At 36.2% G+C, this 19,068-nt stretch overlaps 2 protein-coding genes across 3 annotated transcripts in view; one reads left to right on the forward strand and one right to left on the reverse strand.

The window, feature by feature from the left end:
• TIMP3 (TIMP metallopeptidase inhibitor 3) overlaps nucleotides 1-18,512 on the forward strand; it is a 32,821-nt gene extending 14,309 nt beyond the window's left edge. Inside the window, exons 2-5 of the mRNA XM_032221729.1 lie at nucleotides 12,357-12,439; nucleotides 14,595-14,706; nucleotides 15,329-15,450; nucleotides 17,678-18,512. Coding sequence (XP_032077620.1) covers nucleotides 12,357-12,439; nucleotides 14,595-14,706; nucleotides 15,329-15,450; nucleotides 17,678-17,875 — 515 coding nt within the window. The 3' untranslated portion in view covers nucleotides 17,876-18,512. The remainder of the gene's footprint in view (nucleotides 1-12,356; nucleotides 12,440-14,594; nucleotides 14,707-15,328; nucleotides 15,451-17,677) is intronic.
• SYN3 (synapsin III) overlaps nucleotides 1-19,068 on the reverse strand; it is a 178,712-nt gene that overhangs the window by 124,469 nt on the left and 35,175 nt on the right. The window lies entirely within an intron of this gene.

The raw sequence follows: 19,068 nt of genomic DNA on the forward strand, positions 1-19,068 counted from the left end.
CACATTTGGAACACTGAATTGGAAAATGTGGTTGCAGCAATAAACTGCCTAAAACAGAAAAAAATGTACTGCTAATCTAATGTCCCTGTAGTATTCAATGAAAGCAATATAGCTACACATATTCTATACAGTGTGGTTATAATATGCAGATAGATGCTGCCCTACAAATATGATGTTAATACTTCATCAGTTATGTAGCCCTTGGCAGAGCATGCTTTAAATTAGACAAATATAATTCAGCCGCACTGATAAAAAACAATTCTTTTCACCATTTTATTTTCTGGGTATGTAGTTAGCCTTAACTCTGCTGACCTGTCTCATTGGGTGGTAAGGCATTCAGTAGCTTATTTGCTTTATAATTTTTTTTAATATGCTTATGTTCCAAAGGTTGTGCAGTAAATCTAAATCTGAAACATGGATTAGCATTTAGGTTTTAGGGTTGGTACTATGGTATTAGGTGTACCTTTGTAATACTGGACCTGAGCTCTAGCTGTGGCTTTCTTTCATTTTTTATAAACACTAATCTTTACTCAAATAACCCTTTTAAGAAATGTAGTAGAAAGAAGAAATTCTTATTGCCTTGTCCCTAGGAAAATCCAAGAAGGGGAAAAAAAAACACATTTTGGCTGAAAGTGGTGCAAACTTAATTGTGGGAAAACTAGGCTGAAAAGAATTAGCATGCTGTATTCATGTCAGGAAAGTGGCTAAGATGTATTTGGTTGGCTGCAGAAGGCAAAAACAACACTCACAAGGATTCTCTGGATATTGGGATAAATTAAAAATACAGCCCCAGTTCTTTTTTAACCAAGTTTTAAGGAGTGCTCTGCAGATATGTTAAGGATTTACATTTTTTGTTGAGGCTTGAATTTTGATGATTAAAGAGTAATTCTGTGTTGTATGTCTATTCAAAACCGGACCTTATTTGAGACTCAATTTGCACACTGTATTGCCACTTCAGATTGGACACTAAAATAAAAGCTCCATGCCTACTATTTCTAGTTTTTTGTTTGTTACTCCTACAGATAATTGGACTACAGGATAATCCCTAAAATTAATAAATGATAAATGTAAGTCCATTTGTAAATATATGAATTGTCTTTGTGGCTCTTACCTTAATATATTCTATTTTATTATATTGTTATCACATTCTTTTGTATTTGATATTTTTAATCTGTTGTTAGTGACCCAGAGTTGTTTGGTAAGTGGGTGGCTGTATAAATGAAAAGACTAGATAAATCATTAAATCTTAAGTGCCAGTTCTACTTCCATATGATAGAAGATATATTTCTAAGTGTATTTCTAAGTTTTTCTTATCTAAAAATTCAGAAATCTAAATATAGATTTCCTTCACCTTCCATATCCACCACCGAGGAATAGTGACCATTCTGTGGTCACTAGTATACTTGTGGATTGGTTATGTAAAGAGTCAATAATCCTGTCCTTAATTCAGGTGAGACAGATATAATGTATGTATGGAAATTCTCTTAAGAATGGATCACAGTGTCCTAGTTTTAAGTGGAAACCTGAGAGAGATACAATTAAAAAGGTAAAGGTTCCCCTCGCACATACGTGCTAGTCGTTCCTGACTCTAAGGGGTGGTGCTCATCTCCGTTTCAAAGCCGAAGAACCAGTGCTGTCTGAAGATGTTCCCGTGGTCATGTGGCTGGCATGACTAAATGCCGAAGGCACATGGAATGCTGTTACTTTCTCACCAAAGTAGTCCCTATTTTTCTACTTGCATTTTTTTAAACATGCTTTTGAACTGCTAGGTTGGCAGAAGCTGGGACAAGTAATGGGAGCTCTCTCCGTTATGTGGCGCTAGGGATTCAAACCGCCAAACTGCCTACCTTTCTGATCGACAAGCTCAGCATCTTAACCACTGAGCCACCATGTTCCTTAGAGATACACTTATTCCTCTCTAAATATCAGTCACATGCTTAGGGGAACTATAATTTCTGCCCATGTTTGGAAAACTTGAACAGACAAGTCTTTGATCAAGTTTTAGTATACTGTGCACAAAACAAACTCTTGTTTATACTGTGCACTCAAGCATGGGTACAAACTTCTGAACAAAGAAGAACTTCATTTGTACTTATTCAATAGCTTGTGGTTTCTGCATAGGAGCAATAATAGAATTAGCAATATTTCTGAACTTTAATTCTGGATGTGAATGGGTAGAAAATTAGCTAACACAACTATCTAACAGCTGGAAAAATCCTACAAATTACTTTTCAGACTTATGGCATTTTAAAATATATTTTATAGTAAAATATGTGAGTTTAATATCTGCTGCGGTATACAATCTGTTTCTTTCCTCCTCCTATCTTAGAATCAGGAAACAGTAAATTTAGAGAGGGATTTAGGAGTAGGAGACTGAAGGATACAACTTGAGATCTGTTATTTGAAAAATATTTAGTATTTAAATGAAATGCCCTAAAGAACAGTCAGCAAACCAGATAGGAACCTTTTGTATAGAAATATTATAAAATGTGTCAAAACTCGTGTGAAATGCTTTTTCTTATTATGAGAAGGCTGATGGTAGCATTATAAATAGCAACAAAGCAACAAATTTGCTGGTAGCTGAACATAGGAGAATCACAAAATGTAGAAAAGTATTCTACCTGTTATCTCAAAAGAGTTTAACATGAATATAAAATGCTAATCAATATTTTAGATGGATACCCAAACTGATATTTAGGTTAAACCAAATGTTCTCTGACATTACTACTTTCCATTTCACAGGGGGGGGGGGAAATCAATATCTAGGCTTGGCCTTGTGATTTTTTCCCCCTTGTAAAATTTCCAGTTCTTTCTTCTACTTCCTTCCTGCCTTCCTCAAACAGAGTCATAAATACATTGATGTTAACTTAAAGTTAAATATGTTTACTTTCCTTCCACATACATACTTTGGGTGCAAGTATATTCTTTATAGGTGAATAAGTGATCTACATGCTATCTGAAGTAAATTCTCCTGAAACCCTCCTGTTTCTACTTACTATTTTATGGTAGATGTAACTGGGAAGAGAAACGAGTTTTTTTCCTTGTCCATCTATATACTATTACAACTCTTGTCTTTACCATCAATTGACATAGGACAAAAGTTTTTGAATCAAAATAAAACAAATGGCTAAGGATGTGCTCAAAATATCGCACTCATGACTACCAAAGGAATGAAATTTGGGAAAGTTGTGGCTGTTTCAGGCTGCGCCCGTGCTCAGTCTGCTGCTGGGGTCATGTGATGGTCATTCTGAACTGTAGCAAGAAAGGTTGTAAAATGGGGCAAAACTCACTTCGCAACATGTCTTGCAACAGAAATTTTAGATTCAATTGTGGTCATAAATTGAGGGCTACCTGTATTTTGGAATTTGGTATGCCATTCAGAATAGACTGTCTGCATATATAAATATATAAATTCACTCTAACTACATAACTGTTCCTGATGCATACTTTATTCTCTAATCTTCTATTGTACTTTTAAAATATTTGTGAACTGAGTGCTTCTTGAACTATCCAGAAGTAACTAAGATCTTTTATAGATTATTTGAAGCACAATATTTGTAGCTGTAGCAGGTTGCATGTGTGAATATGTCTCCATTTGAATGATTATTGAGAAACACAATCACATGACTAATTTCCTTCCTCTGTTGTATTCTTGAAATACCTGTCTGTTCATGTCTATGAATGAGATATGAATAATCTTCATTCTCTTAAAGTTCATTGATTTTTCTCTCTTTTTCTACTGAGATAATAATACTAACTGATCAGAACTCCTAGTTCCCCAAATTGCATTCTTATCAATGTTATTTTGAAAAGAAAATCTCTGAAACAAATGGGGCAGCACAGAACATCATCATAGATGCATTATCATCTACCATTGTTGTAGACCAAGCTGTCCTGAAAGAACTTTTTTAAAAAGTTCTTTGAAGATATTATGTATGGTTTCCAAGTCATTGTATACCTCAAAAATATCTGTCCTTTCTAAATGCATATATTGAGGCACTTTGATTCAGTATGCCTTTTATTCCTTTCCTTCTCCTTTCTTTTGTACATTTGCTCATTCAAATAGTAAGACTGGAGAATGAAAGGCTTGTACTTGGTTGATCATACTTTTTTAATGCTTAAGTTAGCTCTAAGTTACAGGGCCAGATCTATTTTGCTTCAGGAATAACATTGGCTCCAAGGACTACTTCAATTCTAGATTTCTAACACATTCTGACATAATAAAGTAGTGTCTGATTCTTTGTGGAAAGATCTTTTCCTCTTCATTACTTACAGTTCACATCCATTCAAAGCAAGTGGGAAGAGCTTTTAGATTCACATGTTGAAAATGTCCAGACAGATTTCAGTTCTATGCTTTTTGCTTGAGAATCAAGCTCTGGCAATGATCCAGCACATTGTTTTGCAAGATTGTCTTTGTTGAGGAATGTTGACTAATGAAATGAAGGATTTATGACATTCTTTATATCAGCTGGCTACTGTCAGAAAATTTAGCACTGTGCATTTGATGCAAGCAATAGCAAAGGATGATAGCTTTGGAAGATACCTTAGAAGTCATCTATTTCAACCCTCAAGGCAGGATCTACTAGACAGATTATCATTCAGCCTTTTTTTTTGAAGACCTCCAGAGTTCTTGTGGCATTTTTTTCACTATCAGTTTGACTGAATCTACCACCATATAACTTTAACGCTGGGTCTGGTCTGACCTTCTAGAATAGTAGACATCCAAATCCCTCTCTCACTGTATGTGCAACTCTTCAGTAAGCTAAATGCACCCATTTAACCATTCCATTCTTTAACCTTTCCCTATGGACTTGGTTTCGAGACTCTTTGTCCTCTTGAGAATTCTCCTCTGAACGTGCTTCAATTTGTCACTGTCACTTCATCATTTGCAGTATCCAGGTGACTGCAGTCTGTCCTTCCTATCTAAATAGGTCATGACTTACTTAATCAGGAGTAAGTGATCTATTACAAGATTGCATAACCATATCAATGATACTAGTATATCCCAAACTGTTGGATAACCTATTGAAAAGCTTTCTATACCTGTTAAAAAAGATAGGGGAAAGTATCAAGGTATAATATATAGCTTAATGCAAATTGATCTATTTGGGTTTATTTAGCAAACTAGTTAAAGTAGCACAATAGCAGTATCATTCAGAATTACTGTACGTATATACCCACCCACAGTGTTTTACAGCAGTCTCTGGGCAGTTTATAATGTCAGCAAATTGCCTCCAAATATCTGGGTCCTCATTTTACCAATCTTGGAAGGATGGAAGGCTGAATCAGCCTCGAGCCATATCAGGATCAAACTTCAGACTGTGGGCAGAGTTAGCCTGCCATATTGCATTCTAACCACTGTATTACCAGTGGTTAGAATATCAGTATCTGAAACAGTATAAGTTTCAAATATGAAATTCTAGTTTCATACACAATTGATAAATGCATGGGGCCTCTGTCTGAAGAAGAATCATTCATGAGGTTATTATTGGCACAGGAACCCTATTGAATGATTTATTTTGTCTTTGGTTTTAGATATATAGCAGGTACAGGCTCTGTATTTGTTGGCTGAAGGAGACTTTCTAAATGCATGTGAAGGTACCTGTGCTGGTGGCCTAATAGTTTAATCAGAAAATCTTCTGCAACAGCATAAATAAGCAAAATGTGCTGCTGCCTCACAGTTATCCAAGTTGTTTTGCATACATTTGAACCGAACGTGAATATACAGATGTGAATCATTGCTGCATAGATGAAAAATGATTTATTCTCTTCCTCTCTGAGGCATCTATGCATCCCAATGCACTGAGCAATTCAAATTGAACCCTCCCTCTTTTTACAAAATAAAAATTTAGTCCCTTAGCAAATTTCCTCATTTTATGATCTTTAAAAATGCACAATATTTTGATTGCTTTGTTTGGTTTTTAAGAGATTAGGTAGGCTGAGTATAGTATCTCATTGCTGAACTACACATGTTTTTTTTAAGGTTTTTTTCAAAACCTTTCTAGTTATTTTTTTTTAAGTTATGCATTCTGTTTCTACAGGTTTGAAGTTCATATCTCCCTGGTATTCTGAATTTACTTTTAAGAGAAAAGTCTAGAAAGATAGTAAAAAATAACCTCTATAGTCTATAATAAGCATGCTTAAATGCTGGCTTAATCAAAGAAAAAATGAAAAGGGTGGCATCAGTAACAATGTATACTTTCTCTGTGTTTATACACACACTTTCTTTTTGTCTTGGACAGCTGCTTAATCAATCAACTTGGTCAGGTTTTCTAATATGCAGGAAAGAATTTGTGAGGCCCACCCAGTTCCCACGAAGTCAACATAAGTTTCCAAACACCTCTAGAGCTCCTACGTGCAAAAATGTGTGCAAACCATGTGATCACTAAAGTTTCAGCCTCTTTGCAAAAATGTTGGCACCCATCCCAGTGGGATGAAGTTTTTGAGAAAGGAGAGATGGATCTCTGACATACTGAAGTATTGCCCTTACCCAAAGCGTGCCCTTACCCTGACTCTGTATTCTGAAAGATCATACTCAGAAGTTTAAGAAGATGGCGTAGTTTCTTAAAATTTAATAGAAATTCTTGGATGCTTTATTGCACTGCTGTAGTGATGGTTGATTAATTAGTTCTACCTTCTGTATTTGGGAAGATTTCAGCTAATAGGGAGTTGATATCAGTGGTGGGTTTCTCATATAGTTACTACCGGTTCACTGTGTGCACACCTGCCCGCTTTGCACACACAAGCCTACTTTGCAGGCACATGAGTCCTTTCCACACATGCACCCTGGCCTCAAAAACATGCTTAAATAGGACAATATAGAGCAAGGTGAATGGGCGGACCCACCTGCGATTCCACAACCAGTTTGGATGAACCTGTCCAAACCAGCTGAATACCACCTCTGGTTGACAGGTTGTAATAATCAACTTACATAACAGAATTATAAATTCTGAATTTATAGAATTTATTAGAGCAAATGTGACATGGAATTTAGCTTTTTTCCCTAATATTGTGACATTCTCTCATATTGTGACATTCAGATTGCAAGGAAGTGGATCTTAATTTGCTTGCTCTGATAGGAGTAGTTGCCTTTAATGTTCTTTACATTTGCAGCATCAGAGTAAGCTGGGAGTGAGAGGGCAGCAGCTTTAAGTCTGCGATTTAAGAGGATTGCAGTTAATGTCCTTTTAGAATTAGAGACAGCTGAGTGGATAAGGTCTGTTTTTAGGATTAGCATATATGTCTGTGTCACTGTATGGATTGTATGTATGGGCAGGTGCAGCTAGCTTAACTGAACACTGAGTCCAATGAATGAGCAGAAGTGGACTAAATTTCTGATGATCTAATTGGTTAGCTAGTGATTGGTTTGGATGTCTGTAACAAGTGTTCCTCCTCCAGGATTTTACTGTGGGTGGAAGGGCCAACCTGATACATATCACTTAAGACTTGAATAAACTTGGGAGAGGGTGTGTTTCAGCCTTGGAAATGTGCTCACATTTATGTTTTAAGTAAGATACCAGTAAGGCAGGGAGAGTGGCTATTATCATTCAGAAGATTCTTGTGTCTTTCATAGATGCTGCTTCAGAGATAAATGAATGCAGGACTCTATTTGTGAAGTTGGGCTCTAAGGAACAGATGGAATTGCTGCTACTGTACTGGTCTTCCTGTTATGTAGCTACTGCTCTGTCTGAATTTCTTGATACTATTGGCAGGAATTTCCTAGACTTACAGTACAGCCTTGAAGTTCATGGCTACCTTTGCAACCATAGACTTGATACAAATCATTGAGCATCTGACCTTAAGATCAACAAAACATAGCTATTCTCACTGCATTTGTGGATGCCATCTAGCTGTTCTGTTTCAGATTATCTACTACTTCTTAGATTGTTTCAGAACATCACTTGAAGGGTTGCTTGAAGCATCTATTGATAAAATTGCTTGGATTCATTCTGAGTTGGACCCTAGCTTTACAAGTCCTGTTGAGGTGCTTTAGATGTAGTTTGGTGGGGTTGTATATACTGTATGCATGTGTGTATACATATACACACATATACACACATACACTTAGGCAAGAAAAATCAAATGTACAGGTACGGATTAGATGAAACTTGGCTCTGTAGCAGGATTTTGGAGTCCTAGTGGACAATCACTTAAATACGATCCAGCAGTTGGTCGTAGCAGTCAAAAAGGCCAATACAATCCTTGGTTGCATTTACAGAGATATAGTATCAAGATCACATGAAGTATTAGTACTGCTTTATAAAGCCTTAGTAAGACCACACTTGGAATATTACATCCAGTTTTTTTCACTACAATATATATTTTAAAAAAAGACTGTTTAGACTCTGGAAAGACAGAGAAGAGCAACAAAGATGATTAGGGGCCTGGGGGCTAAAATGTATGAAGAACAGCTGCAGGAATTGGATGTGTCTAGTCTAGAGAAAAGAAGGACGAGGTATGATGTGATAGCAGTGTTTCAATATTTGAAGAGCTGCCACGAAGAAGAGGAGTCAACCTATTTTCCAAAGCACCAGAAAGCAAGACAAGAAACAATGGATGGAAACTAAATGAGGAGAGAAGCAAATTAGAACTAAGGAGATGTTTACTAACAGTGAGAAAAATTAACCGGTGGAACAGTTTGCCTTCAGAAGTTGTGCTCGCTCCACTGCTGTAGTTTTTTAAGAAGTGGTTGCTCCATTGTTAGAGGCATTGTGGAGCCATTTGTTTGAAATGGTATAGGGTCTCCTGTTTGAGGAAGGGGGTGGACTAGAAGACCTCCAAGGTTCTTTCCAACTCTGTTATTCTTTTCATTAATTCAGTTAATGTAAGAGTTTGAGCTTGTTGATTCTGAAGATATACCAGATGGCCTGAATTTTGAACACAGTCACCTATTCATTAGGTCCACATCTCTTCTGGTAGGTCATTTCAGATCATTATGTGTCATTGTGTCCAAATGGTGTAGTTCCATCTCCTGTAAAGGAATTGGATGTCTTCCTCTTCTTCAATAATCTATTGATAGATCCAGTGGTATTAGATAAGCCTTCCTATCCTGAAGAAAGTTGTTAAGATGATCAAACTGCAGATTCAAAGGCCTCGGGAAGAAGAAATTTATTATATGGACCTCTTTATGTTCTCCTGTTTTCTCTTGAGAATGTGGAATCAGTTTCCACATAATTCCAACTACGGCCAATCTTAAAAACCTGAAAATACTAAAAATCAAAAAATGGAAAGATTATGATACAGAAATCATGATGATGATAAAAATAATAGAGTAGTAGTAGTAACTTCTGATGATCAAACAACTGTGCTTAATTTTTCACTTTGTCCTTCATTCAAATATTATCTCAATAAAGTTTGAGTATTTTTCTGGGATTAAGTTTGATGGCTTCTTTGAGAGCCCCCAGGACAAAAGAGCAGGATATAGCTTGAATAAATCTATGATGATGAATCATTTTAAGATTTATCTCTTCAAAGCATCACACAGCTGCATTTTTCCTATTCTATAGCCTGTGTTATAGTTTCAGGGATTATTGAATCAGAGAATTTGTTCTTTTCCAATTAGGTTTATTAAAAGTCTACATCCAGCATAGATCTTCTATGAAATTCAATAGGTATTGTCCCAATGCATACCCAGGAAATGTTGTGAAAGAGGAACAAGAAAATACAGACTATTACAGGAAGTTACTGAGCAAGTAGAGCTTTTCTTATGTATGGAACCTTTTGAAGATAGATTGTTGAATTTATGCTTATAGAAAGTTAAGAACATACACCTTCTGGTAATTTACTCTTATGATGGCTTCTTCTGTGGTTGCAGCTGGGACTGATTCTTCCTGCATTATTTTCCTTAAGTAATAGCATGCAAGTAGTCCCAAGATGGCAATAATGGATGACATAGATGGAAGATTTTCTCTTTTTATTTCTTAAGAACCACCAAAAGTTCTTAATGCTTATTTAGAATTGGAATTATTAAAATTCCAAGCAGGCAGACGTTCTTTATAAAGGATAACTGGTGATATGTTGGATGCTCATGCAAAAGCATGGTAAAATCTCAGATGTAATTTTCTAGAGCATCATTTAGAATTTTCCATATTTCTATGTTCACTAAACTTGCAAGTTGGATTATAAAGATATAATGGCTTTAATCTTTTTATCTGTGTTTTATAGCTTTCAAGACAGCTGGTTCAAACAAAACACTAGTCTTTTCAAGTAATTTCTAGCAAAGAAGTTTTTTTTAAAAAAATATAGCATATGTGCAAGCATATGGAAAATGTTATTTTTTAAATTAAAATAACTGCATCTATATAATTGCATCTCAATTCAATTGGTCTGTGGGATTGGTTTAGTATTATAAGCTAACTGGCTTGCTTATATTACTAGAATTTTATATGCTTATCCAAATTAATATTACATAAACAATTACAAATCATCTGTGAGACCTTAGCAGCTGCTCTCATCCCACAAAATAATTTGACCCTAAACCCCAAAGTATTCAGAAACATTCTTCACAGTCTGTTTTGATGGGCACCACTTCAAAGTGACTGTGGTTTAAAAATATGCTGCTATTTTGGTGTCCACTTGTGTGGGATAAAATTTCCCATCAGTAATAGTAAGACTGTAATAAGACACCGGAAAAAAATAGAAAAGATAAAAAGAATGTTCAAGGTACATTTTTTTTTCTGGAAAACATATGTGATGATGAAATAACTTTTAGAAATCTTTTTTTTTAATTCGAAATAATTCTGGCTAATGAAATACAGAAATCAGAGCAGTGGATAGAAGAAATCCCAAGCAGTAGGCTTTTTACAGCAGATTAGATATCAGTTTAAAAATGAATGTTATGCCCCTTATGGGCCACCATGCACAGCTGGTTAGTTATGTTGGCCTGATGGATCATATTATGCACATTAAGTGCATGATCTGCAATATTAGTACACCTATGTCAAATAACTGAATCTTAATAGTTTTGATTTATGCTTCTTCAGATGTCCTATAACTCATTTCATAACCTTGCCTTGTACCTGCTGAACCTGCACCCCAATACCTTATTTGGTATTTATATTTAGCAGGCATAGGCCATCATTAAGAGAGAAAAATGGACCACCAGGGCTCTTTCTCGTACATATGTCCATAAGACGCATCAAGGTTTTGAAGAGGCAGTTTTTTTAAAAAAGTAGGTAGGTAGATAGAGGGATAGAGAGGGAGCGAAAGAGAGAAGAAATACAGTAGGGAGGGAGGGAGAAAGAGAGAGTAGTTAGGTAGGTAGGTTGGTAGAGGGATAGAGAGAGAAATAGAGATAGAGGGAAATACAGTAGATAGGTAGCACTAAAGAGCTAAGTTTGCCACTTACTGTACTAGCTGAGCTGAAAAGCCCTCTTGGCAAATAAGATGTGTTGAAAGAAAGCACTAAGGAAACATGTTGATACCAAGCTTTGTAGCATCTAGATCAGGGCTGTCAAACTCATGGCCTATAGGCCAGATGTGTGGCCATGGCCACGCCCAGTTTAGCAAAGGGGGGTAAAGTCCAAAAATGTCACATGACACTGCTGTGAAGTCAGCCGAGTTGATTCCATCTTGGTATATTTATTTACTAGAAGAAGATATCACTAGATATTTCAAGGCTATAGCTACTGAAATTTACACAAAGTGGCATTACTTATTATTACTATTATAATGGTTGCATAACCAGATTTGGCATTTTTAGCCATCTATTGAGTTTTTCCCAAGGCAGATGTTATTGCTTAATAATATTGAAGTTATTGTCACAGGATGTAAACTATTCCAATAAAGCTGCCTTTTGCAATTGACTAATGGCGCTTTTAGCAATGTTGATGGTAAATACAATGCAAGTGGTGCTCCAGATGTTGTGTGATTGCATCCAAAGCACCTGTTACTGTTGGTCCTCCTTTGCTTTTATTTTGCCACAAGTCACAATACTTTGCAGATCTTTATATTTTGTGATTATTTTCTCCAGTTCATTATTTTCTATTTTGCTGTCTCTGGGAACTGCATGTCCATTATCCAGGCTTGTTTTGTCTGTCTTATGAACAATTTTTAAGTCTGAGTTGTTGCGTGGAAAATTCTTGTCTGTTTGAGTATTAAAATCCCAGAGCAGTTTAACTTCTTCTTATTATTATTATTACTATTATTATTATTATTATTAACTATATTATTATTAGCAATAGTAATATTTCAAATACAAATCAAGAAGTATCTTTTACACACTGCATTTACAAACTGAAATTTTAAAAGTCTAGCCACTATTCTCTTTCATTTATGCTATTTAAAAATGAGCTATTAGTAAAGATAAATTAGACAATGAAGATGCTATTCACTTGACCTGTCTTTTTTTATTGTAGTTATCCGGGCCAAGGTAGTGGGCAAGAAACTTATGAAAGATGGACCATTTGGGACAATGCGATACACTGTCAAACAAATGAAGGTGAGTAAACAGATGCCAGTCATATTTAATTGAAACCACAAAGCATTATCAGAGATCATCAGGTAAGTCATTCAGTCCCCTGAGCTCATTCATATCCCAAATAATGGATGACTTAGGTAGTTTTGTGAATAAGCAAAGGTGATTTCCCACATGTAAGCTATTCTTTTTTCTCTATGCAGTGTTGTGCTAATTTACATATACATAGAAATTCCTAGCTATTTGTGTTAAGTGATTCTTTCCAACTTGGCAAATGTTTAATTTTTCAGGTGTATAGAAACAATTGTTTATAATTTGTACTCATTAACAGCTTAGTGAAATAAGTCTGTTCAACCATGGCCTTAGAAGTACCATGTTTTCCCAAAAATAAGACAGGGTCTTATTTTTTTTTTGACCCACGAAATATGGCCTTGAGCTTATTATAGGGGGAGGGCTTATTATTTTCTGGGGCAGGCGAGAAGCGAGGCGCACCTTTTACCTTTCCAGATCTGTCACGTTCCTTGCTATTGTGTCCAGGAAAGTCGCTGGTAAAAAAGAAACCCTTCTCGCGAGTTCTATCAAACTTTTTGAAGTCACGAGCAGGGTTTCTTTTTTTCTTTTACCAGGGTCTTCCCTGGACACAATGGCGAGGACCGTGGCAGACCTGGAAAGGTAAGAGGCGCGCCTCTCAGCCCAATACTGCCCACCTCACCCCAATGGTAAAGACAGCCTGCCTGGTTCCCTTCCCCCGCCATTCCTTTAGCGAGGGGTGGCAGGGGGGGGGGAAATTGAAATGCACCTCTTATCTTTCTAGCTCCATTGCATTCCTCGTCCTTTCATCCAGTGAAGCCTGTTGTAAAAAAACACCTCGCAAGTTGAACTCACTACTTTTTTACAACGTATTAAAACAAATGCCTGATTTGTTCATCACATATTATTTCATTAAGAAATATTGCTTAGTTTGTGACAGTGTGATTCAGTCATTAGGAAGATAGAATGGGATAGGGAGTTTCAGTTCTATTTTCAACCATAGCCACACAATAGTAATTTCAAGCCAGTCACTATCTCCCACAATATCATACCTCATAGGATCATTGTGAGAATAAATGTTGAGGAAATAATGAATCTAAAATTATAAAATAAACTCTGAAACTCTTAATATTTTTGGCAGTGAGTTAATGAGTGTCCCATTTGTTTTTTGTCTTCCAACAAGTCTGACAGTGAGAAACATACGTGAAGCTCCTTGTGTAGAGTTTAGAAATAATTGGACCCTTGAAGTCTTGTTAGATTTCACTTGCTCATTCTGAAGAAAAAAACATTCCTCCTCTTTCACATTGGTCTTTGCTGTACTCCCAGCGTAATAAACAGACTTCACTTGGACCTCTTGCTCTGGACATTCTTTTGTTAACTGACCTCTTATGTAATGTTAAAAATCTGCTCTAGTCTATTTTTCTTGGCTGTTACATCTCAGTCATAAGACTAGTTTAATGTCTTTAGAAGAATGAGGATTAAAAAAAAAAGACTTTGGCAGTGACTGTAGAAACCTGAAACATATTACACAAAGTAATTTGGTGATTGAGCAAAATAGCCACTTGCCTGCCTCCTAATAACAGTAATTCTGTTTATTGTCTTTCTATCTTAGTATAAAGGTTGTGAGCAAGCAGAGATGGTTTTGAAGGCCATTACAAATCAGTGTTGACATTTCTCAAGGATAACTTGAGTAGAATGTAATGATAGATTCTATGAGTAACAATGCCACCTTGATTGCTTGAACAAAAGAGAACCTCCTGTTTAAATAGATCTGAAAATGGAACAGGTTCCACAAGATTCTGCTCAAGCCTAATAAAAGTTGTCTGCTATTCTATATCTTTTGAAGAATCAGGGTTTTGGTTTTTTTTTTAAAGATTTTACAAATTTTTCCAGAACAAGAGAAAGCTAAATGCAACAGAGAGTTTTTGAATGGAGTCAGGATATGTGTACTCTACAATTCTAACCCATTTATCTTAGTTGTGCTTTTTGGGATATTGGAAACTGTAGGCCAGAATTCTGGACTCATCAGGGATACACATTCTTAATATAAAGGCAGATAAGACAGCAGCTGGATAATGGAAAAAGTGAGGTGTGTGTTTGTTTTGGTTGCACTGCAATTCATTCTTGCGTGTTTGCTCTCTTTTTATAGATGTACAGAGGTTTTGACAAGATGCCACATGTTCAATACATCTACACTGAGGCCTCTGAAAGTCTTTGTGGAGTCAAGTTGGAGGTCAACAAGTATCAGTACATGATTACAGGTAAAAACATAACAAATTTTCTGCTATGGTAAGCTTACAGGCTGTATCAGTTTCAGCTATTTTTAGAGGCTGAAGTTCAGCATTAGTGGGTGCAATTTACAAGTATTTATTGCAGTCGTTATATTGAGGTTTATTGTCATGTATACATTAGTCTGTTTTTTACTAATATTATCAGATTTTAAACTACAAATCCTAAAAATAATTTATGTATATAATCAAGAACCTGTTTTAAAGGATGTATGTTTAAGGCTTTTAAAAAAACCCAGTAAATATAGGACTTTCAACGGAAATGGGAGTGCATTCCAAATAAATGAGGCAGCATATTTTAACCTCCTCTTAATTACAGGTTAAGATATCTTCTTTCCCTCTCTGATGCTGCTGATGATTGGGTCTTTGTTTTTAATCTAATTTATCTGCTTAATTGGCTTTTATTAGAGTTGTATCAGTAAAATACTCCCTATGACAAATTATTTAATTGCTCTTTCTAAACTTACTAAAATTGGAAATATTGGGAAAATTGGCATTAGAAAAGAACAGTCTTTAAGTTGTAGGATGTAAGAAATTATCTTGAGCTCTCAAATGAATGACACTGGAATGGATAATTTTTGTTTATGTTTTGTAGGTCGAGTTTTTGATGGAAAGGTTTATACTGGACTGTGTAATCTGAATGAAAAGTGGGATCGACTGACCTTGTCTCAGCGCAAAGGATTAAACCATCGTTACCATCTAGGTTGTGGCTGCAAGGTAAGAGATGTCCCTGCCAATCTGATACATTAGAAATGTTTATTACTTATTTAATCAAGGTGTATATAGTTGGATACTTGACACATAGTTCAGGGTGCCATTCAGCATTAATAAACAACTCAGCTTAATTAAAAAATACAGTAAAACAAATAGTAAACATAATCCTAAACAGAAACACATGAAATGCTTTGGGGGAAAAAATCACTTTAGTTCAGACCACTCCTGGATGCAACGCCAGCACTTTAATACCTTTCTAAAAGAAGATAGGAGCAGGTACAACCAATTTTTTAATGGGGGGGGGGATACTCTTATTAAGGGTAAGGGAAGCAACAGAAAAAGCCTGTTTCCTGTGTCAACTAGATGATGTTGCCAAATAATGAGACCGAGATAATGTCTTTCTTGTCAGATCGTGCAGAAATGATCAGGGATAGGTGATTATGAATGTAACCTGGCCCTGTGCCGTGAAGGGCTTTATAAGAAAGAACTGACATCTAGCAGCACAATGGCAAAGACTGCAGTTTGTGAAGTAGAGATGCTACCTGGGTGTGCTGAGGCATATTAGTAGCTACCATGCTTCTGCTCTCTGGACCAGTTGAAGCTTTTGAATGGTCATCTAAGTATGGCCTCACATGTAGAGCATATTGAGGTAGTCTAATTGTAAGATGAATAGTGCCCACAGGAGGATAAATAGATACTCCTGACCTACAACAGTTGCATAAGATGGAGTTGTGCAATGTCCCTTTGCAACACCATGCAGGTGTTATGAATCTAGGAGTGCATCCGCATTACCCACTGCTTAGTGTAGTGCTACTATATCCAGAATCAAAGATTGAGTGATGTCTAGTCCTGTGTCAACAGATGACCACACAGAGTGATTTCATGTAGATATTAAGCAGAAATGGAAAAATAACTACTGCTTGAGACACCTCACAAAGTAACAGATGAATGAAGCAATGGGTGGAAACTAATCAAGGGGAGAAGCAACTTAGAACTGAGGAGAAATTTCCTGATAGTTAGAACAATTAATCAGTGGAACAGCTTGCCTCCAGAAGTTGTGAATGCTCCAACACTGGAAGTCTTTAAGAAGATGTTGGATAGCCATTTGTCTGAAACGGTATAGGGCTTTCCTGCCTAGGCAGGGGATTGGACTAGAAGACCTGCAAGGTCCCTTCCAACTCTGCTATTGTATTGTAATGAAGGCGAATATATATGTCCCAGGATAATGTTGCTGAATTCAATCTGGATTGCTCACCGGTGATTGACCCAGATTGGATCCTGTAATAGCCATATCTTTGCCACTTACCAATATTGACTAGAATTGGCCCCAGATGAAGGATGAGAACAGTGCAACACCCAGTTTTTCCTCCCAATCCTCTGAACTAATCCAAAAAGATACTATGATACTAAGATACTATGATTAATATTCTGGGATAGATGGTTCACAAAGGCAACAAAAAGGAATTGTACTTCAATAAAATCTGGGGAAGAAAATGAGGCCTGCAAGTTCCAGGAACTTATTATAATGTTGCTTTCATACTAAGATTAAATTACTAGATGGTTTAAAATATTGAAAATGAGATTAAAAGATGGATTGAAATAATGCTTTACATCATGACTAATCTAGTGGTATATGCTACTTTTTCTATATGAAAATAGCAATCGCAATAGTAGTTAGACCTACCACTTCACAGTGCTTTTACTTCCCTTTCTAAGCCGTCTAAGCTTTCTAAGCTGTTTACAGAATCAGAATATTGTCCCCAATAATCTGTGCCCACATTTTACCAACCTCAGAAGGATGGAACACTGAGTCAACTTTGATCCGATGACAATCGAACTGCTGACAGCTGGCAGTCAGCAGAATTAGCCTGCAATACTGCATTCTAACCACTGCCCCACCACGGCTCAGAAGATATATATGAATACAAAAGTTATTTTGTTTCCCTGAAAATAAGACCTCCCTGGATAATAAGCCCAATCAGGCTTTTGAGCGCATGGACTAAAATAAGCCCTTTCTGAAAATATTGCAACACAGCAGCAGCCATGAGATGACCATGTTCGCCGCCTCCCGCACCTCAAAAATAATAAGACCTGCCCGAAAATAAGGCTTATTTCAGGGGTCAAAAGAAAATAAGACCCTGTCTTATGTTCAGGGAAACATGGTAATTATATAGTCTTAAAGTATCTGATTAATTCAACACCTTTCATTTGTTTTGTTTTGTAATTATAGATTAAGCCCTGCTACTATCTTCCTTGCTTTGTGACCTCCAAGAATGAATGCCTCTGGACAGATATGCTTTCCAGCTTTGGTCAACCAGGGTACCAGTCAAAGCATTATGCTTGCATCAAACACAAAGATGGCTACTGCAGCTGGTATAGAGGATGGGCACCTCCTGATAAAACCATCATCAATGCAACTGACCCCTGAAATTCCATTTGTCTTTCTTCCCTGTTCTTTTCTTCCCATGTGGCTGAGAATTCTTTGGACACTAACGCATATTTGATCATGATGGCAACCATGATATTAGTGCCTGTTTCTTGCAATTTTTAGCACTTCGAACTGTTGTGATTTTTAAATCTATGCTGTCTTAACTCTTTTTTAAAATTATCTTTTAAAAAATTGCTCTCATCCCATGTTGATCAAATATTTATCTGGTGTGTGAACAGAAGTTCCCAGATGATCAAGGGAGCTTTTGCTTAAAGTTTTTATAGCACTATACATATAGCAATATATATATTTTTGTAGGAAAACACAAATCTCAAAAACTTCCTAATTAAAATTCTATTCCCTCCTCTTCATTTCCTGTGCTGCTGTTTTATTCTCACATTCAGTTCTCAGAGCAGGTAGCTATGAACGCAGCCAGTTGGGATTAATCACCATTGTGAGCCACATAATGAAGGGATGCAAAGAAAGTCATTATGCTTATATAGAATGGAATATGGAGTATTTGGGGAAATTCCTTTGCATGAATTTAAAAGATTGCATACTTCAAAATGCCTGTCCATTCCAATATGAATGTAGAAATTTCATGGCAGTTCTAGGTTTGCACATAAAATAAATTTCTTTTAAAAAAATGAAAATCAACTAAAACAAAGCTAATACATCTTCTAAATACAAATGTGGAACAAACCTGTTGAGAACCAAATCAACACCAGATATTTTTGTGGCTTTGATGTGGATGTAAAACTGCTTCTTCAATATTTGTTTTACACACAAGTTTCCCAGAATGTTGTGGAGAGGGGACAAAGTTGGAGCACAGGAGGAAAGAAACAACCCTCCCTGGGCCATATTGATGTAAGAAACCAGCTGCCCAAACACTGCTTTTGCTGAACAAAATTGTATATAGATATAATGATATAAGCTATTTTTGACAGGGCATGATTCTGTTTCATGCTATAAGTAATAAAAAGTTTCATGCTTTTGTTTCAAAAGAGCAACCATTCACATTCCAAGTCATTAGTTATTATTTTGTTTTTTTTAGTTTGAAAGCTACTGGAGTTCCAGTAATTTCTAAAGTGGTGATAATAATCTGTTTTTATTCCCTTCCCTGTATGCTTGTTTTCCTTCTTGCCATCAAAATAAGGGCCAATGCAAACAATTGTTCTAAGACTGAAATATTT

Source organism: Thamnophis elegans, chromosome 7, assembly GCF_009769535.1.
Source record: "Thamnophis elegans isolate rThaEle1 chromosome 7, rThaEle1.pri, whole genome shotgun sequence".
NCBI lineage: Eukaryota > Metazoa > Chordata > Lepidosauria > Squamata > Colubridae > Thamnophis > Thamnophis elegans.